The sequence below is a fragment of the Macaca mulatta genome, chromosome 20 (genome assembly GCF_049350105.2).
Source record: "Macaca mulatta isolate MMU2019108-1 chromosome 20, T2T-MMU8v2.0, whole genome shotgun sequence".
NCBI lineage: Eukaryota > Metazoa > Chordata > Mammalia > Primates > Cercopithecidae > Macaca > Macaca mulatta.
In genome coordinates, this window is record NC_133425.1 from 30,426,660 (window position 1) to 30,449,292 (window position 22,633).

General features: G+C 36.2%; 1 protein-coding gene across 11 annotated transcripts in view; it reads left to right on the top strand.

The window, feature by feature from the left end:
* Window positions 1-22,633, top strand: part of LOC714758 (KRAB domain-containing protein 5) — a 50,370-nt gene that overhangs the window by 7,818 nt on the left and 19,919 nt on the right. For 7 of the 11 annotated variants that reach the window (XM_077986030.1, XM_077986029.1, XM_077986023.1 and 4 more), the window contains 2 exons: window positions 1,660-1,786; window positions 2,292-2,387. The exons of 3 other annotated variants lie outside the window; for them this stretch is intronic. In XM_077986030.1, coding sequence (XP_077842156.1) covers window positions 1,753-1,786; window positions 2,292-2,387 — 130 coding nt within the window. In that variant the 5' untranslated portion in view covers window positions 1,660-1,752. The remainder of the gene's footprint in view (window positions 1-1,659; window positions 1,787-2,291; window positions 2,388-22,633) is intronic. One more of the 11 variants, XM_077986028.1, reaches the window with a different exon arrangement.

A 22,633-nucleotide genomic window follows, 5' to 3' on the forward strand; every position in this document is an offset into this window, starting at 1 on the left:
TTTGTTAAAAAACAGAAAAAGGCATCATCCATAAAGAGTTTTATAGTTTTAACACAACTTAAAATATTTCTTAATTAAAAAATGTTCTGTCACTTTTCATGTATGTATAGTTACCATTTCTATGTGTGTGTGTGTGTATGACATAAACATCATTTGATTAGTTTTGTGTTGCTGCCTTCCTGTTTTCATCATCTTCTCAGTTGTGACACCTGCTCTGAACATTCTTTTATATTTATCTCTGCATATTGGCCTGTTATGTCCCTTTGAAATGAATTCTAAGTTAGATACTGGGGTAAAATAATAAATAAATATAAATAAATAAAAAATAAAGTAAGCTCTATTATATACTAGATATTTGGCAAAAATATTTTTTTCAGGCTTGAGACAGGGGAAGCATTAGCAAAACATTTTTATTAAAGAGGAAGAATAGTATTATTTCTCACATAGATTATTTTTATGGTTTTATCAATACATGAAAAACTGCTAGGATGACATCTAGGAAATAGTAAATGTTCAAAAAGGATTCTACTATTCTTGCTATTATGTTATAACCTGTAAATTTCATAAAACTCTCAATTCCACATCATCCCTGCATTCTTCCCTCAGTGTTTACCTCTCTGCTGTTCAGAAGTGTGGCCTCTGGACCTGAGGCATTGGCATCACTGATGAGCTTGTTAAAAATGCAGAACACACCGGGGCCTATCATGGGGAGGGGGGAGGGGGGAGGAATTGCATTGGGAGTTATACCTGATGTAAATGACGAGTTGATGGGTGCAGCACAGCAACATGGCACAAGTATACATATGTAACAAACCTGCACGTTATGCACATGTACCCTACAACTTAAAGTATAATAATAATAAATAAATTAAAAAAAAAAAAAAAAAAATGCAGAAACGCAGCCCCAGCCCCAGCCCCAAATCTCCTGAATCAGAATCTGCATTTGAACCAGTTCTGCAGTTTATTGTTGAATACAATACAATTTGAGAAGTATGCCTCTAAGTCACCATGACTTTTCCACCTGAGAATTATACACAACTGATTGTGGATGATGTAAATATAGACTCAAAAGTGTATATTCCTATGTTGATGCCTTAGTTTTTTGTTTGTTTTTGTTTTTTGAGACGGAATTTTGCTCTTGTTGCTCAGGCTGGAGTTCAGTGGCGCAATCTTGGCTCACTGCAACCTCCGCCTCCTGGTTCAAGCGATTCTCCTGCCTCGGGTTCCTGAGTAGCTGGGATTACAGGCTTGTGCCACCACGCCCAGCTAATGTTTTGTATTTTTAGTAGAGATAGGGTTTCATCATGTTGACCAGGCTAGTCTCGAACTTCAGGTGATCCACCCACCTCAGCATCCCAAAGTGTTGAGATTACAGGTATGAGCCACCGCACCTGGCCTTGATGCCTTAGTTTTATACTCTATATTCTATATAGGCATAATATCTACACTGGTTTTGTGGATCTTATATCATTCTCTTTCCACAGAGTTAGAGAATACATTAGAAAATATTATTATGTTTGAAAGTGTCTTATTGAATATTTCAGGTCACTCATATAAATCAGAGTCAGTTTTCTTAGCTCTCTTATTTCATCTTGGTTTGTCAAATGATGAACTCTGCCCATGGCCACATGGTCAATGTGCTGTTTATTTTTATTTCAGGGACTGTTGACATTCAGGGATGTTGCCATAGAATTCTCTCAGGAGGAGTGGGAACACCTGGACTCAGATCAGAAGCTTTTATATGGGGATGTGATGTTAGAGAACTACAGAAACCTGGTCTCTCTGGGTGAGGATAACTTGCCTTTGGAATATCTAACATCTAATAACTAAGGATTTTATTTCTGTCCTTTGTAGAATGTCACTTGGGAGCTTATGCTTTATATGAATGAATTCAGGTTCCTGCTTCCAGGAAAAAAAAAATTGTGGGTTTGTTATAGAAAAGACTTCCTAATGTTTGATCTTGACATTTGCCTTCTTTCTTAAGATGATGTCGAAGCTTCACTGTAGTTTAGTGGTGATTCTAGAAATGGAGTGACATAAACTATGATTGCCCACACTTTAAAATCCAATTCCTTCTCCTTATTTTTGATTTAGTCATACTTGGAAGTGAAGCTCAGGATTCCTTTGTTTAAAATGCTTCCTAAATATTGTAAAGAAGCTGACAGGAAACAGTGTTTGGGGAAGTAATTTTCTAGGATCCTCTATAATGTTCCCTCTTTACTGAGTATCCTACTGAGCTGGCAATTAAAGAACTCCCAGCAAGAGTCATGTGACTTTTTCTAATAAAACAGGTCTCGCTGTCTCTAAGCCGGACCTGATCACCTTTTTGGAGCAAAGGAAAGAGGCCTGGAATGTGAAGAGTGAGGAGACAGTAGCCATCCAGCCAGGTAGGTGGGAGCAGATGAAGTAGATGACATGAGTGAGAGGTCCAGCGGTCAAGAAAGAACCAGACCTTGGAGTGTGGATTGGGAAGTTCTCCAATGGAAATGATTTTTGAGACACCTGGGTTTATTTCTTTCTCTTGCTGTCACAGAGGGACATCTTCTGTCTCATGTTCTTAAATTATCTGATGATTCTCCTTCCCCTTCTGTGATCCACCATCATATTCACAGTGACAGCCAAAGTGCTCCCCTTGGCCTATGAGGGCCTGTGTGATCTGACTGCCCTTGCATTGATTTGGGGGCTCTGGGAAAGTCTGGGCATGTTTCTACCTCTATGTGGAACCCCTTTTAAAGTTCTGGTTTTGCGTCATGTCAGAAATGTGTGAGATGAGTGATGGACAGTAGGATTTTTTTCAAAAGTCCCAGGAATTCTGTGGATAGATGCCACATATTTTCTGGTATATTAATTTCTAATCCTATGGTGGTTTCCAAGATGATCCTACAAAAATTGAGACTCAGTAATTCATCACAGTGCAAAACATCTTCCTAAATATAAAAAAAAATCTGATCCTGTATTTCACTTCAACTTTTCATCTTTCCTAGTCTAAACTAAGATTAGAAATATAATATCTGTATGCACAAATTCCACAGATTTAAAATCATTTAATATAATACTATGTAGAATTCTTAAGTAAATAAATGTCTATGGGGAGCTGAGAACATTGTTCAGTATATAGTAAACTTTCAACTCTTACCTTATATATTCATAACATTTTATAATTTTGTCTGGTTAAGCGGGAAGCTTAATGAGAATGTGTTCTTTATGTTTGTTTTCTTTCTTTTCCTTTTCTTTTTTCTTTTCCTTCCTTCTTTCATGTGGATTTTTTCCCCACACTTGTAAATTATATATATTTGAGAGGTCCATCCTGATCATTTGATTTTATCTATGTATACAGTGTGTATTGATTAATACAATGAAATTAATTAACATATTAATCATCTCACAGTTGCCAGGTTTTTTGTGGAGAGAACATTAAAGATCTACTGTGTTAGCAAATCTTAAATATATATGAGTATTGTAAACTATATTCACAATGCTGTACATTAGATCCCCAGAATTTATCTTTTAAATGAAAGTTTGTACTCTTTGACCAGTATCTCCCCAGTTTTACCACCTGTCAGCTGTTGGGACCCATTCTATACTTTACTTCTATGAGCTCAACTTTTTTTAGATTCCACAAATAACTGATATTATACAGTATTTGTATTTCTCTTACTCAGTTACCATAGTGTCTACCTGGTTCATTCATCCATGTTGTCAGAAATGGCAGGATTACCTTCTTCATTATGCTGAATAATATTCCACTATATATTGTGAATAATCAGCTATGAACATAGGGGTGCACATATCTCTTTAACTGATTTTATTTTATTTATTTATTTATTTATTTATTTATTTATTTTTGAGATGGAGTCTCACTTTGTTGCCCAGGCTGGAGTGCAGTGGTGCCATCTTGGCTCACTACAACCTCCACTTCCCAGGTTGAAGCGATTTTGCTGCCTCAGCCTCCCGAGTAGCTGGGATTACCTGCTTGTGCCACCCCGCCTGGCTAATTTTTTTGTATTTTTAGTAGAGACGAGGTTTCGCCACGTTGGCCAGTTTGGTCTTGAATTCCTGGCCTCAAGTGATCTGCCTGCCTCGGCCTCCCAAAGTGCTGTGATTACAGGTGTGAGCCACTGCTCCTGCCAGATTGTATTTCTTTTAGGTATATACTTAGAAGTAGGATTAGAGGTTCATATGGTACTTCTATTTTTAATTTTTTGAGGAGCCTCCATGCTTTTTCCCATAATGGCTGGATCAATTTACATTTCCACCAACGGTGTACAACGTTTTCTTTTCTCTACACTGTCACCATTTGTGGTCTCTTTTCTCTTTGATAATAGGTATTCTAACAGTATGAGGTGATATTTCATGATTTGATATCTCATTGTGGTATCTCTGTAAATGTGAGGTGATGGCTCATTGAGGTTTGATGTGCATTTCCCTGATGATTAATTATGTTGAGCACCTTTTCTTAAACCTGTTTACTACTTTTATGTCATCCCTGGAAAAATTTCTAGTCAGGTCCTTTTAAGTCAGATTTACTTTTACTGGCAATTGAGTTGTGTGAGATTCTTACATATTTTGGATATGAAACTCTTATCAGATATATTTTCTCCTAGTCCTTAGGTCAGTCCTTAGGTTGCCTTTTCCTGTTGTTCTTTGTTTCCTTTGCTGTGCAGACACTTTTTAGTTTGATGTAGTCCCACTTGTTTTTGTTTTTTGATTTTGTTGGTTGTGCTTTTTTGGTGTGAAATCTAAAAATTCAGTACCAAGGCTGATGTCGAAAAGTTTGTTCCCTGTGTTTCTTCTAAAAGTTACACAATTTCTGGTTTTACATTTAAGTGTTAATTCTTTTTGAGTTCATTTTTGTATATGGTATAAATGTTCAATTTCGTCCTTTTGCTCATAAATATCCACCTTTTCCAGTATAATTTATTGAAAAGACCATACTTTTCCCTTTGTGTATCTTGGTGCCCTTGTCAAAGATTGCTAACTGTATACACATGGGGTTATTTTTAGTTTCCTTGTTCTGTTCCATTGGTCTATGTGTCTTTTTAGGTCAATATAATACTCACTCTTGGTATAGCTTTGTAATAGCTTGGAATGAAGACGTGTGATGCCTTTACCTTCATTCTTATTTCTTATGATTGTGTTGGCTATTTGGGGTCATTTGTGGTTTTGTAGAAATTTGAAGGCCAGATGTGGTGGCTCACACCTGTAATCCCAGCACTTCGGGAGACCGAAGCAGGTGGATCACTTGAGGCCAGGAGTTTAAGACCAGCCTGGCCAACATGGTGAAACCCTGTCTCTACTAAAATTACAAAAATTAGCCAGGTGTGGTGGCGGATACCTGTAGTCTCAGCTGTTGAGGAGGCTGAGGCAAGAGAATTGCTTGAACCCAGGAGGTGGAGGTTGCAGTGAGCCAAGAGCACGCCACTGCACTCCAGCCTGAGCAACAGCGAGACTCTGTCTCAAAAAATATATATAAAATAAAATAAATTTTAGAATTTATTTTTATTTCTGTGAAAACTGACATTGGAATTTTAATAGGGATTACTTTGTATCTGTATATCACTTTGTGTAGTGTGGACATTTTATCAGTATTAATTTTTCCAGTCCATGAACAAGGGCTGTCTTTCCATTTATTTGTGTCTTTTTCAATTACATTCATCAGTGTCTTACGGATTTTAATAAGCAGATCTTTTACCTCCTTTATTAAATGGAGTCATAATAATTTTATACTTTTTGATGCTATTATAAATTGGATTGTTTGCTTAACTTTTTTTCTCAGATCGTTTATTGTTAGTATATAGAAATGCTACTAATTTTTGTATGTTAATTTTGTGACCTCAGCTTTACTGAATGAGTTTATTAGCTCTAACTCTTTTTGTATACCCTTCAGGATTTTCTGTATATAAAATCACCTAATCTGCAAGCAGAGAGAATTATAATTCTTTGTTGCTGATGTGAGTGCCTTTTATTTCTTTTTCTTACGTAATTGCTCTTGTTGCAGGGCAGGTGAGCCCCCAGATTGGGGCTTATCCTGGGAAGGTTCATAGCTTCATTTAGGAAGAATTCAAATGCAAGGTAGTGGTAGAAGAAAACAGCTTTATTGAGCTGGCAGTGTTGCAGCTCTATGACTGTTCCTGTGGAGTGAGGCTTCCCTGTAGGCAGTGTGCTGAGAGGAGCAGTTCTGCAGTCATGTACTTATATACCCACTTTTCATTACATGCAAACTAAGGGGCAGTGTTTTTTCCCTTCAATTTTTTGGAAGAATTTGAGAAGGATGGACATTAATTCATCTTTAAATGTGTGATGCCGTGCACCCATGAAGTCATTTGGTCATAGGCTTTTTCTCACTGGATTTTTTATAACTGCTTCAATCTCCTTTCTTATTATTGGTCTGTTCAGTATTTCTGTTTCTTTGTGATTTAATCTTGGTGAGTCATTCATTACTAAGAATCTATTTCTTCTGAGTTATCCAATTTGTTGTCATATGATTGTTCATAGTAGTCTCTTATTATTCTTTGTATTTGTGTGTTGTCAATTGTCATGACTCATTATGTATTTATTTATTTATTTGAGACAGGGTCACACTTGGATGCCCAGGCCAAAGTGCAGTGGCATGATCATGACTCACTGCAGCCTCATCCTCCCAGGCTCAGGTGATTCTCCCATCTCCCAAGTAGCTGGGACTATCGGTGCATACCACCATGCTCAGCTAATTTTTGTACTTTTTGGAGAGAGGGGTTTCGCCATGTTGCCAAGGCTGGTCTCCAACTCCTGGGCTCCCAAAGCGCTGGGATTACAAGCATGAGCAAGTGCACACAGCCCATTTGTAATTTTTTGAGTCCTCTCTCTTTTTGTTCCTTTGTTTAATCTGGCCAAAAGTTTCTCAATTTTGTTTTCTTTGAAAAACTCAACTCAGTTTCTTTGATGTTTTCTATTGTCTTTCTAGTCTTTATTTAGTCTCTTTTTGTTCTAATTCTTATTATTTCCATAATTTTGCTAACATTGGGATTGGGATTATTTTGTTCTTGTTCAAGTTTCTTGAGGAATTGAGTTAGATTGCTTATTCAACATCTTTTTTGTTCTTTTTTTCTTTTTTTTCTTTTTTAAGACGGAGTCTCACTCTGTCACCCAGGCTGGAGTGCAGTGGTGCGATCTTGGCTCACTGCAAGCTCTGCCTCCCAGGTTCACGCCATTCTCCTGCCTTAGCCTCCCGAGTAGCTGGGACTACAGGTGCTCACTACCACGCCCGGCTAATTTTTTTGTATTTTTAGTAGAGATGGGGTTTCACCGTGTTAGCCAGGATGGTCTCGATCTCCTGACCTTGTGATCCACCCGCCTCGGCCTCCCAAAATGTTGGGATTACAGGCGTGAGCCACGGTGCCCGGCCTTTTTTTTTTTTCTTAATGTAGAACTTTATTTTTATAAACTTCTGTATTAGAACTGTTTTGATTGCATCACACAAGTTTTGGTTTCTTGTGTTTCCAATTTCATTTGTCTCAGGATATGTTTAGATTTTTCTTTTGATTTCTTCTTTAACCCATTGATTTTTCCGGAGTGTGTTGTTTAATATTTACATATCTGTGAGTTTCCAATTTTCTTTCTGCTATTGATTTTTAGTTTTATATCAGTACAATCAGAAAAAAATCTTGATATAATTTTAATCTTTATAAATTTGAAAAGACTTACTGTTTTTTACTTTTGGTTTAACATGTGATCTCTCCTGGAGAATATTTCATGTATTCTTAGAAGAATGTGTATTCTCATATTGTTGGGTGGGATATATATGTATATTTAGTCTGTAGTGTTATAGTGCACTGTTTTCTTAATTTTGTGCTTGAGTGATCTATCCATTTTAAGTAGGATACTAACATTTTCTTTTATTGTATTTCTGTATATTTCTCTTTCCAGTTCTCTTAATGTTTGCTTTATATATTTAGGTATTCCAGTGTTGGGTGCATATATCTATCTATCTATCTATTTATTTATTTATTATTATACTTTTAAGTTCTAGGATACATGTGCATAACGTGCAGGTTTGTTACATATGTATACTTGTGCCATGTTGGTGTGCTGCACCCATCAACTCGTCAGCACCCATCAACTCATCATTTACATCAGGTATAACTCCCAATGCAATCCCTCCCCCCTCCCCCCTCCCCATGATAGGCCCTGGTGTGTGATATTCCCCTTCCCGAGTCCAAGTGATCTCATTGTTCAGTTCCCACCTATGAGTGAGAACATGCGGTGTTTGGTTTTCTGTGCATATATCTATTTAATTGTTCTATCCTCTGGACAAATTAACCTCTCTATTATTATATAGTTAACTCCTTTGTCTCTTGTGACAGATTTTGTCAGTCTGTTTTATCTAATGTAAATATACCCCTGCCTGCACTCTTTTGTTTATCATTTGTATGGAATATCCTTTCCAGTTCTTTCACTTTTAGCCTATGTTTGTCCTTAAATCAAAAGTGAGTCTCTTGTAAGCATCTTGTCACTGGATTTTTAAAAATCCATTCAGCCACTCTCTTGTCTGTTTTAAATTTGTTTTGTGACTGCTATATCAGAATATCACAGGGTATTTTATAAGGAAATGGGTGATTTATAAAGAATACAAGTTAATTTAGCTTATGATTCTGAAGGCAGGGAAGGCAGAGAACATGACACTGGCATCTAGTGAAGACCTTTATGCTGCATAATAACATAGCCAAAGGCATGACGGGGAGAGAGCATATAACAAATGCGCACTTGTGATGACTAACCCACTGCTGTGATAAGGACATTAATACATTCATTACAGGCAGAGCTCTCATGGCCTAATCACTTCTTAAAAGTCCCACTTCTTAATTCTGTCATAGTGGCTATTAAATTTTAAACTAAATTTTGCAAGTGACATTCAGTCTATATCAGTGTCTGTTTATTGGATAATTTAATCTCTTTATATGTAATTATTGATAGGTAACTATTGTAATTTTGTTTTCTATTTTATACTTCATTTGTTTCTTTTCTCCTCTTATGCTGTCTTCCCTTTGGTTTTGTTAATTTTTTGTCTTATTTTTGTTGTTTTTATATACTTTGATTACTTTCTCTTTTTATTGTATGTATCTACTACAGTTTTTTTCCCCAGTGGTTATAAGACTTACATAAACATCATATAACAGTCTAATTTAAGGTGATAATAATTCAACTTTTATACATAGAAAACTCTACAGTTTTCCTCTCCTTCACACATTTTAAAACTTCTTATATTGTGTATTCATTAAATTATCAAAGCTATACTTCTTAAAAATACTTTTGTTTTATAGTTCTTATACTAGAATTAAAAGTGATAAATGTACCCACCATTACAATATTTGAATATTCTGAATTTCATTATTTACCATTTCCAGTGATATTAGTAGTTTTAATGCTTTCATATTTAGTTAGCATTTCATCATTTCAACTTGAGTAATTCCCTTTAGTCCTTTAGCATTTCTAGACAGGTCTAGTGGTGATAAATTCCCTTAACATTTTTTTTGGGGGAGGGGTCTTGAAATGTCTTCATCTCTCTCATTTCTAAAAGATGCTTTGTTGTATATAGCCTTCTTAGTTGTCTTTTTTTTTTTTTTCCTTCTTTCAGCACTTTGAATATATGGTATAACTCCTATTTGGCCTGTAAGGTTTCTGCTGAAAAATCTACTGATAACATCATAAAGTTTCCCTTGTATGTGAATAATATCTTATCTCATGCTGCTTTCATTATTCTTGCTTTGTCTTTGAATTTTGCCTTTGTCTTTGAATTTAATTATAATATGTCCCAAAGGAATCTTCATTAGGTTCTTCTTCCCGCAGTTATTTTGAGCCTTATGAAACTGGTTGTTCATATCCTTTTCCAGATTTGGGGAATTTTAAGACATTATATATTTAAATAATCTTTTTTTCCTCTTTCTTTCTTCTGAAAATCCTAAAATGTGTATATTTGTTCACTTTATGGTATACAGCCTATATGTTCCTTCTCACTTTCATTTTTTTTCTAATTGATTACTTTCAAATGACCTGTCTTTGAGTTTGCTGATTTTTTTTTTTCATGATTGAGTCTCTTGTTAAAACTGTTACATTTTTTCAGTTCTTCCATGTTCACTTTAGTGCCAAGATTTCTGTTTGGTTCTTTTTAATGGTTTCTATTTCTCTATTAAAAGTCTCATTTTGTTCAAATATTGTATTATAAAACTTTTTAGTTATCTATCTGTGTTCTTTTGCATCTCACTGAAATTCTTTAAGATGATTATTTTGAATTCTTCGTTACCCAACTTTCAGATCTCCATTTCTTTGGAGATGATTACTACGGCTTTTTAGTTTCCTTTGGTGGTGGTGGTGGTGGTTTGCCTGATTCTTCATAATCTGTGTAGCCTTATGTTTATTTCCCTGAATGTGAAGGAGCAAACATCTCTTCCAGTCATTATAGACTAGTTTTGGGAAATAAATGTTTTCTTCTTTCGGACCCTGAGCTGATGAGATTTTGACTAAGATTGCAGTTGAGTGTGTTGGAGCCATGTCACATGACTGCTACTGGGTCTGCAGTGGATTATATGGTTGACAGACCTATTAGCAGGACATAGATAGTCATGGATCCTGTCTGTTCTCTAAGAAGACAACCTTCTTCAGGATCTTGAGCATTGTGGCTGGTTCTTAGATAAGGAGTTGCGGTTGTTTCTACAGAGTCAGGGTGCTGATAGAATAGATGTGGACAGGTGTGGCTCCTGCTGAGTCTCTGGGAGTGCTTTCGTCCAGTCATTGAACAAGTCACTGATAGACATGACTGACCCCTGATCACAGCTGAATGGGTCTGGAACTGATTCACAGGGCTGCTACAGGATATGGGCCCTGGGCCCACGGCTTGTCTCCTTCTAGGTTTCTCATTGAGCAGAACTGCTCCCAGACCCTGGCTGACAGAAAGTAGAGCCAAACTTACAGGGCTGCTTTAAGATTCACAGTGAGACTAATGTCAGCAAGTCTAGCTCCAGGGGCACAGATGTGTGCTTTCAGGCAGGTCCCAGGTTGAGCAAATTTCCTGACCTGTGGCTGCATGAAACTGGAGCAAAGTTTCAGTGCCACTTCAGGATTCCCATTCCAGTCAGTGTTGGCAGTTCTACATCCAGAGGCACAGATGGATGTTTTTTCCTGAGGGTCCCTGTGTGGACAGAACTTTTTCCAGACCATGACTGAGAGGTGATGGAGATGGATTTTGCCTTATTCAGGGGCCACAGACAGGACCGGGATCTTCAGGCCTGTCACCTGAATCTCAGGTGGGAATGAATCCTCCTGGATTCTTGGAAGATTTTTTGAGTGGCAGGACCAAGGCCAAATGAGCTATAGCTAAATCTACAGTGGGATATGGCAATTTTTTTGTTGTGTGTCCAGAACCATAATCAAAAAGCCTACCCTTCAGTGAAGGACTTGTCCTCAAATTGTCCTCCTTGATCTTGGGCTCCAGCTGGGCATGAGAAATTCTCACCTGGATCACAAAGCTCCCATAAAGGCAGTTGTGTTTGGCACGGCTGCCACATTATGTTGTGAGAAATATGCATGGGGGCCTCCTAGTCTGTCATCTTGCTTATTTTTCTAATCCTATATGTTTCACTCTTGAAAATGTATCAAATTTGTGATTTTTGGATTCAAAAATTCTGAAACAAAATACTCGAATGTACACATTGTGTAAGATGTAAATTAGATTACTAGTGGGCACCACATATTTTTTAATATGTTTGATTGTAAGTTTAAGTTTACTGCAAGCAAAAAAGAATTATTAAGGTTTATATCCATTTTATATTTAACTGATGTATAATTTAATTAGAAATACTGACATTATATTTTAGCAATTCTCACCGTATTTTGCAACATTTATGTTGTTCCTTGATTTGGAAATATAAAGCTTTTCTTAGCTTCTAAAGACTTTATCATAGCCATTATATTTTGTGTAAGAATAGCACCAATATATTGATAACATGATAAAGAAATTTTCCTAGTGTCTTTTAAATATTTACTCATTAAAATTTTCTCATTAGAGCTAATTATTGGTGATTATAATGCATTTTCTGTGACATTTTACTGCCATTCATTGAATGGCAATGATTCAAAATGCCTTTTCTTCATGGGTGCACACAGTTGATAATTGCAAATATCTAAAGGATTATTATTAATAGACTATGTTGTATTCATTATTTTATGCACTAAAATTTCTCTTGTTCTTGTTATTCTGTATGATTGTGTTTTTTTCATATATGTTTCCTTAGATCAGTTAATTGTATTTTTGTTTGTAACTTTGATATTATGAGTTGGATGATAATTTTCAACTCTGTAAGACTTTAAGACAATATGATGTTTAATTTATATATGAATTAGCTGTATGTCTGTTGCTTATTTAAAAATCTATGTGTTTTTCACCTGTATAAATATTGCCTCTACTTTGTTCATGACTTATCTTGTGTATATTTTTTTTCTCAGCTGTTAATGATTGCTTTATTCTGTCTAGATGAGTAGTTAAGGAAATAACCTTTTTTTTTTTTTTTTTGAGACAGAGTCTAGCTCTGTCGCCCAGGCTGGAGTGCAGTGGCGCAATCTCAGCTCACTGCAAGCTCCGCCTCGCAGATTCACGCCATTCTCCTGCCACGGCCTCCCAAGTAGCTGGGACTACAGGCACCCGCCACCACGCCGGGCTAATTTTTTGTAGTTTTAGTAGAGACGAGGTTTCCCAGAATGGTCTCCATCTCCTGACCTCGTGATCCTCCCGACCTCATGATCCTCCCACCATGGCCTCCCAAAGTACTGGGATTACAGGCGTGAGCCACTGCGCCCGGCCGGAAATAATCTTAAATTCACAATCCATTGTTTGGATCTATATAATTATGTGAGAGGAACACTTTTGTTCTTTGAAACTGATTTTTGAAACATTTGATGACTATCTCTTTTAGGTAGTCAAATTTTTTATGGTGAAAACATAACAATTGTCATCTCAAACATTTTTAAGTGTACAGTTTATTAGTGTTAAGTATAGTCATATTGTTTTACAAGAGGTTTGTAGATCATTTTTATCTTACAGAAGTCAAAGTGAATACCCATTAAACTACAAATTGTCCTTTCCACACTTCTCTCCAGCTCCTGAAGAGCACCATTCTGCTTAATGTTTCTATGAGTTTGGCTACTGTAGATACTTTATATAGGTGTAATCAAACAGCATCTCTTTCTTTTGAACTATCTTATTTCACCTGACGTAATGTCCTCAAAGTTTGTCCGTATTATAATACTTGTCGAAATGTCTCTGATTTTTAAGGCTCAATAATGTTCTGTTGTGTACGTGTGCCACATTTGTTTAATCGGCTCATCCAATAAGGGACATTTTGATTGCTTCCGGGTATTGTCTTTTGGGAGTAATGCTGCAGGGTACATGGGTGTGCAAACGTCTATTCCATGTTCTGTTTTGAATATGTTTGGAATATTTTGGATAAACGGATATAGTACCATGTGTATGTTCTTGCGTTTTGTTGCCTCACCCTTTGATATTATATCCAAAAAATCATTGCCAAGACCAATTTTCATGCCCAAGCTTTCCCCTTTTGTGTTCTTCTAGGAGTTTTATATTTATAGGTTTTATGTTTAAGTTTTAGTTCACTTTTTCAATTGATACAATGTTAATTGTACATATTTATGGGGTACAATTTTATATATATATGTGTGTGTTATATAATGATCATATCAGAGTGTTTAGTGCATAACCTCATGTATTTGATAATTCTTTGTGGTGAGAACATTCAAGTTTCTCTTCTAGCTGTTTTTTTTTTTTGTTTAAATTTTAATGTTTGTAGAGACAGGATCTCACTCTGTCACCCAGACTGAAGTACAGTGGCACAATTGTAGTTCACGATAACTTCAAACTCTTGGGTTCAAGTGATCCTCCTGCCTCAGCTCCCCAAGTAGCTAGGACTACAGGCATGTGCCAACGTGGCTGGCTAATTTTTAAAAATTTTTGCAGAGATAGGGTCTCACTACATTGTCTAGGCTGGCCTTGAACTCCTGACCTTAAGTGGTCCTCCTGCTTCAGCCTTCCAAAGTGCAGAGATTGTAGAAATGCAACACTGTGACTGGCCTTTTCTAGCTATTTTGTAATATGCAATACCCTTCTATTAACCATTGTTATCATACTGTGTAATAGAACACCAGAACTTATTTCTCCTATGTAATTGTAACTTTATACCTGTTAACCTCTTTCTATTCCTCCCCCTTCGGTCTCTGGTAACCACTGTTATACTCTCTGCTTATATCAACTTTTTTTCCATTTAGACAGAGTCTAGCTCTGTCACCCAGGATGGAGTGCAGTGGCGTGATCTCAGCTGACTGCAACCTCTGCCTCCTGGGTTCAAGCTATTCTCCTGCCTCAGCCTCCCGAGCAGCTGGGATTACAGGCACGTGCCACCATGCCCAGCTAAGTTTTTGTATTTTTAGTAGAGATGGGGTTTCACCATATTGGCCAGGCTGGTCTTGAACTCTTGAACTAAAATGATCCCCGACTTGGCCTCCCGAAGTGCTGGGATTAGAGGTGTGAGCCACTGTGCCCTGCCCACCCACCCTTTCTCTTCTCTTCTCTTTCTTTGTCTCTCTCTCTCTCTCTTTCTCTCTTTCTTTCTTTCTTTTTCTTGTTACTCATTTGAGTAAGACCATGAAGGGTTTATCTTTCTGTATATAGCCTGTTCACTTAACATAATATCTCATGGTTCATCCATGTTATTGCAAAGGACAAGATTTTATTCTTTTTTTAATGGCTGAATAATATTTCATTGTGCATTTACACCACATTTTCTTTATCCATTTATCTCTTCCTGTACATTTGGATTGATTTCATATCTTGGCTATTAGAAAGAGTGCTGCAGTAAACATGGGAAAGCAGCTGTGTTTTTGACACATTGATTTCCTTTCTTTTGGGTATATTACCCAATAGTAGAATTGCTAAATCATGTGACAGCTCTGTTTTTAATTTTTCAGGAACCTCCATACTCTTCTATAGTGGCCATACTACTTTACAGTCCCATCAACAGTATATATGTGTTCCTTTTTCTTCACATCCTCTCCAATACTTGTTTAAGTTATATTTTTTGTCTTTTTGATTATAGTCATTTTAGCTAGAGTGTGGTGGTATCTCATTGTGGTTTATATTTGCATTCCCTTGATAATTAGTGATGTTGAGCATCTTTTTATGTACCTTTTGGGCATTTGTATGTCTTCTTTTCACTAATGTCTATGAAGGTCTGTGGCACGGTTTTAAATTGAATTGTATGTTTGTTTCATTTTCAGAGTTCAAATTTCTTATATACTTGATATTAACCTCTTGTCATTATGTATCATTTGCGAATATTTTCTTCTGTTGTCTACATTGTCTCTTCACTATGTTATGTCATTTCATATGCAAAAGTCTTTTAGGTTGATGTAATCTCATTTGCCTATTTTTGCTTAGGTTGCCTTGGCTTTGAAGTCTTTCTGAGTCCAATGTTGTAGAGTATTTGCCCTGCTTTCATCTAATAGTTTCATAGTTTAGGGCATTACGTTTAAGTCTATAATCCATTTTGAGTTGGTTTTTGTATGTGATGAGAGTTAGGGGTCTAGTCTTACTCTTCTGCATATGGATACTCAATATTTCCTATACCATTTATTAAAGAGATTATCTTTTCCGCAAAGTGTGTTCTTGACATCTTTGTTGAAAATCAGTCAGCTTTAGGTGCATGAATTTATTTACGGACTCATTGGGCATATTGGTCTATGTGTTTGTTTTCATGCCAGTATAATGCTGTTTGGGGTACTGTAGCTTTGTAGTACATTTTGAAGTCAGGTAGTGTGATGCCTTGAGCCTTGTTCCTTTTGCTCAGCATTGCTTTGGCTATTCAGGGTATTTTGTGGTTCCATGTACATTTAGTTTTTTTTTTTTCCCTATTTTTTTGAAGAATGTCATTGGTATTCTGATAGAAATTGCATTAAATCTATAGGTCACTTTGGGTAGCATGCCCCTTTTAATAATATTCTTTTTTTTTTTAAGACCAAGTCTTGCTCTTGTCATCCAGGTTGGAGCGCAATGGCACGATTTTGGCTCACTGCAACCTCCGCCTCCTGGATTCAAATGATTCTCCTGCCTCAGCCTCCCAAGTAGCTGGGATTACAGGCACCCACCACCACATCCAGCTAATTTTTATAGTTTTTTGGTAGAGACGGGGTTTCACCATATTGGCCAGGCTGGTCTTGAACTTCTGACCTCAGGTGATCCACCCGTCTCAGCTTCCCAAAGTGCTGGGATTACAGGCGTGAGCCACTGTGCCCGGCCCATTTTAATAATATTCTTCCAATATATAAACACAGTATATTTTCATCTATTCACGTGTATTGCATTTTTTCATCCATGTTTTATGATTTTCAGTATAGAGATTTTTCACTTTTTAATTTAAGTTTATTGCTGGGTATTTAATTTTTTGTAGTTATTTGTATGCACAAAAAAGTATTTAACAAACTTTAACTTTCTTTATAGTGAAAACGCTATGCAAATTATGTATAGAAGGTATGTATCTCAACACAATAAATATGACAAACCAGTGTTAATATACCAAACAGGGAAAAGATGAAAGCTTTTTCTCTGAGATCTGTAACATGATAAGGATACCCATTTTCACCACTCCTATTCAAGATAGTACTAGAAGTCCTAGCCAGAGTAATTGGTCAAGAGAAAGAAATAAAAGGCATCCAAATTGGAATGGAAAAATGAAATCGTCCTTGTTTACAGACAGTATGACCTTGTATATAATAAAAACATAAACATGACACCAAACAGCTGTTAGAACTAATAAACAAGTTCTGTAAAATCGCAGGATACAAAATCAACATAGAAATATCAGTGGCATCTCTGTGTGCTGATGGAAAACCATCTGAAAAAGAAAATAGAAAATGCGAGTTACAGTAGCTATGAAAAATAAGTCCATCCATTTTGAGTTCATGTTTGTAAATGTGCAAGGTAAGGTCCAACTTTATTTTTTCCCCTGTGGATTTCCAGTATTCCCAATCCTATTTGCTGAAGAGACTGTCCCTTTTCTCATTGTGAATTCTTGGAACCTTTGTTGAATATAAGTTTACTATATACACGAGCATTTATTTCTGGATTCTTCAATCTGTTTCATCTTTTATTTTTCTTTATGTCAGTAGCACACTGTTTTGAGTACAATAGCTTTGTAGTACATTTTGAAATCCGAAAGTATGATGCCTCTTTGTTTTTCTTTCCCAAGATTGTTTATCCATCTGTGGAAGATTGTTTATCCATCTGTGGTCTCTTGAGATTCCATAGACATTTCAGATTATTTTAATACTGTGCAAAAAGTTCCATTAATATTTTGATGGAGAGTACGTTGAATCTGTAGATCACTTTAGGTAGTATTGACATCTTAACAGTGTTGTCTTCAAAATTTTGAACAAGAGTATGTTTGAGAGTTTAGTTTCCACATATTCTTGGACATGCCATTTTTCTTTCTGTTCTTCTAGTTTTATTCTGTTGTAGTAAGAAGTGATGCTTTGTGTTATTGTCATCTGCTTAAATTTGGTAAGACTTTTTTTGCAGCTTAACAGGTTGTCTATCAGTGATAATGTGCCATGTATGATTACGGATATTGTGTATTCTGCTGTTGAATGGTTAGTTCTGTATATGACTGTTAGGTCTAATGGTCTATAGTGTTGTTCAAGTCCTCTATTTCCTTACTGATCTTTCGTCTCTTTTATTCTTTCCGTTACTGAAAGTGGAGTATGAAAGTCTCCTACTGCTATTGTACTGCTGGCTATTTATTGCTTCAATTCTGTAAAAGTTTGCTAGTTGCTGTATATATTTGAGTGGTGTAATGTTAGGTGCGTATATGTTAATATTTATTATAGCTTCCTGGACAATGAACCCTTTTATAATTACATAATGCTCTTTCTTGTCTCTTGTAACATGTTTTGATGTAACATGTATTTTAACTAATATGACAGTATTTTACTTTTGGCATTTTTTTTTTTCCATTCTTTCATGTTCAGCTTATGTACATTCTTAGATCTAAAGTTGGCCTTCAGTAGAAAGCATTGAGTTGGATCATTTTTCTTGAATTTATTCAGCCAAATTATGTCTTTTGAATTTATTCATTTATATGGAAAGTAATTACTGAAAGGGAATGACTCACTATTGCATTTTGTTCACTTTTTTGTTTTAGGTCTTGTATCTATTTTAGTCCTGTTTTCCTCTCTTGCTATCTTCCTTAGTGTTTTGTTGATTTTTGTAGTGACATGTTTTAATTCCTTTCCCACTTCTCTCTGTGTATCTATTATAGGTATTTGCTTTATGGTTACCATAGATACTATGTGAAACATCTATAAGTTTTAACAGTTTACCTCAAGCTGCTAACCTTAATTGTGTATAAAAATCCTGCCTCTTTATGAACTCTCCATTGTATTTTATTGATATCACAAATTATATCACTTTATATTGTGAATCCATTAGAACAGATTTATGGTTATTTTAAAGTGTTTGACTTTTCAAATAGATAGCAGAATTAAAAGTATTCTATGCACCATCATTATAATACAGAATATTTTATTTGTGTATATAATTACTGTTATCAGAATACTTTATATTTTTATATAATTTTGTGTTACTACTCACTGTCGTTTTATTTTTCAGTGTGAAAAACTGCCTCTACTTAGCAGTTCTTTTAGAAAAGATCTAGTAGATATGAATTCATTCAGCTTTTGTTGATTTTGAATATTCCTTATTTCAAAATTTTTAAAGGATAGTTTTGGCAGAAAACATTTTCTTGATTGGTAGTTGTCATTTTTCAGCACTTTGACTATATCATTCTTCAACTTTCTGACCTGTGAGATTGTTTGCTGAGACATTTGCTGGTCATCCTAGGAATGGGCCTTGCATATGCCAAGTCACAGTTTTTTTTTTTTTTTTTTCTGGCTTCTAAATTCTCTTTGTTTGTAACTTTTGAATCTCTGATTATAATGTGTCTTGTTGTGGGTCTCTTTGTGTTGCTACTAGTTAAGAGTTGGTAGAGTTTCATTAAATTTTAGGCCATTTTCTCCCTCAAATTTGGAAAATTCTCAGCCATCGTTTCTTCAAATAAAGTTTCTACTCTTTTCTCTCTCTTTGTGTTTTAGAATTCCCATTATGAGTAAATTGGCCTTTTGGGAACAGGCCTCCAAATCTGGCTATAAACTGGCTCCAAAACTGACCATAAACAAAATCTCTGCAGCACTGTGACATGTTTGTGATGGCCATGATGTCCACGCTGAAGGTTGTGGGTTTACCGGAATCGGGGCAAGGAACACCTGGCCCACCCAGGGCAGAAAACTGCTTTAAAGACGTTCTTAAACCACAAACAATAGCATGAGCGATCTGTGCCTTAAGGACACACTCCTGCTGCAGATAACTAGCCATAGCCCATCCCTTTATTTCAGCCCATCCGTTTGTTTCCTGTAAGGAATACTTTTAGTTAGTCTATAATCTATAGAAACAATGCTTATCACTGGCTTGCTGTCAGTAAATATGTGGGTAAATCTCTGTTCGGGGCTCTCAGCTCTGAAGGCTGTGAGACCCTTGATTTCCCCCTCCACATGCTATATTTTTGTGTGTGTATCTTTAATTCCTCTAGCATTGCTGGGTTAGAGTCGCCACGACCGAGCTGGTCTCAGCATTGGTCTACTTAATAGTATCTCATTAGTCTCTTAGACACTCTGTTTTTTTCTTTTTGCTGTCCTGACCATATACTTTCAAATGACCTAAATCAAGCTTGTTGGGTTATTTTTCTGTTAGATCAAGTCTGTGGTTAAACCCTCTAGTGAATCCTTAAATTTAGTTATTTTTCAGCTCCATACTTTGTCTTTTTATAGTTTTAATCTTTGTTCATAAGCTCATTTTCTTCATGCATTTTTGTCTTCTTTTGTTTGTGTTCTTCTTACCTCGTTGAGCATCTTTAAAATAGATATTTTGCTAGGCACAGTGGCATGTGCATTTAATCCCAGCTACTTTGGAGGCTAAGGCAGGTGGATTGCTTGAAGCCAGCCTGGGCAGTATTGCAAGACTCTGTGTCTAAGATTTTTTTTTTTTTTAAATTAGTTGTTGTGGCATGTGTCTGTAGTCTCAGTGACTCAGGAGGCTGTGTCAGGAGGATTGCTTTACCCCAGGAATTTGAGGCTAGGCTACATTGAGCTATGATTGTACCAGTGTACTCCAGTCTGAGTGACAGAGTAAGACCCCATTTTTTTCTGTTTCTTTTTTTTTTTTAATATATTTTTGACTTTTATTTTAGATTCAAGGTATACATGTGTTTGTTCATTACGTGGATATATTGCAAGACGCTGGTTGATGTCTGAATGATCCCATCACCCAGATCATGAGCATAGTGCCCAATAGATAGTTTTCCAGCCCTTGCTTCCTCCGTTTACTGCCCCCTATGAGTCCCCATTGTGTCTTTTCCCCATCTTTATGTCCATACGTACCCAATGTTTAGTTCCCACTTATAAGAACATGGTCTTTGGTTTCCTATTCTTGTGTTAATTTACTTAGGATAATAGCTGCATCCATGTTGCTGCAAAGGACATGATTTTTTGTTTTTTTTATGACTGCATAGTATTCCATGGTGTATACATACCACATTTTCTTTAACCAGTCCATCATTGATGGACACCTAGGCTGATTTCACGTTTTTACTATTGTGAATAGTGCTGCGATGAACATAGGAGTGCATTGACTTTTTGGTAGAACAATTCATTTTCCATTGGGTGGATACTGAGTAATAGAATTGTTGGGTCAAATGGTAATTCTGAGTTCTTTCAGAAATCTCCAAACTATTTTTCACAGTGACTGAGCTAATTTACTTACATTCCCATCAGCAGTGTATAAGTATTATCTTTACTGCTGGCACTTGCCAGCATCTGTTTTTTGACTTTTCAATAATCACTATTCTGAGTGGTGTAGATGGTATCTCAGTGTGGTTTTGATTTGCATTTTTCTTATGGGTAGTGATGTGTAACATTTTTTCATATGCTTATTGGCTGCTTGTATGTCTTCTTTTGAGAAGTGTCTGCTCTTGCCCTTTACCCACTTTTTAATGGTTTTTTTTTCTTGTTAATTTAAATTTCATATGGATTCTGGAATTAGGCCTTTGTCAGGTACATAGTTTGTGAATGTCTTCTCCCATTCTGTAGGTTGTCGATTCTGTTCACAGTTTCTTTTGCTGTGCAGAAACTCTTTAATTAGGTCCCATTTGTCAATTTTTGTTTTTGTTACAATTGCTTTTGAAGACTTAGCCGTAAATTCTTTGCCAAAGTCAATGTCTAGAATGGTATTTGCCAGATTTTCTTCTAGTATTTTTAGATTTTTTAGGTTCTGAATTTAAATCTTTAATCATCTCGAGTTAATTTTTATATATGGTGAAATGTAGGAGTCTATGTTCATTTGTCTGCATGTGGTTAGTCAGTCATCCCAGAACCATTTATTAAATAGGGAGTCCTTTCACTATTGCTTGTTTTTGTTGACTTTGTGGAACATCAGATGATTGTAAGTGTGTGCCTCTATTTATTTCTGGGTACTCTATTCTGTTCCATTGGTCTATGTGTCCTTTTTTTAAAAAAATTTGTTTTTCTTTATTTCCTCAAAAAAAAAAATGGGGGATACATTTGCAGAACATGCAGGTTTGTTACATAGGTATATGTGTGCCATGGTGGTTTGCTGCACCTATTGACCCATCCTCTATGTTCCCTCCCCTCAAACCCCAACCCCCACCAGGCCCTGGTGTGTGTTGCTCTCCTCCCTGTGTCCATGTGTTCTCATTGTTCAGCTCCCACTTATAAGCAAGAGCATGCAGTGTTTTGGTTTTCTGTCCCTGTGTTAGTTTGCTAAGGATGATGGCTTCCAGCTTCATCCATGTCCCTGCAAAGGACATGATCTCATTCCTTTTTATGGCTGCATAGTATTCCATGGTGTTTATGTACCACATTTTCTTTATCCAGTCTATCATTCATGGGTATTTGGGTTGGTTCCATGTCTTTGCTATTATAAATAGTGCTGCAACAAACATACATGTGCATGTGTCTTTATAGTAGAATGATTTATATTCCTTTGGGTATATACCCAGTAATGGGATTGCTGGTTCAAATAGTACTTCTGATTCTTGATCCTTGAAGAATCACCACACTGTCTTCCACAGTGGTTGAACTAATTTACATTCCAACTAACAGTGTAAAAGCATTTCCATTTCTCCACAGCCTGGCCAGCATCTGTTGTTTTTGACTTTTTAACGATTGTCATTCTGATTGGCATGAGGTGGTGTCTCATTATGGTTTTGATTTGCATTTATCTGATGATCAGTGATGTTGAGATGTTTTTCACATGTTTGTTGGCTGCGTAAATGTCTTTTTTTAAGAAGTGTCTGCTCATATTCTTTGCCCACTTTTTAATGGGGTCGTTTGTTTTTTTCTTGTAAATTTGTTTAAGTCTCTTGTAAATTCTGGATATTAGACCTTTGTCAGGTAGATGGATTGCAAACATTTTCTCCCATTCTGTAGGTAACCAGCTTTTTAGTTTAATTAGATCCCATTTGTCAAT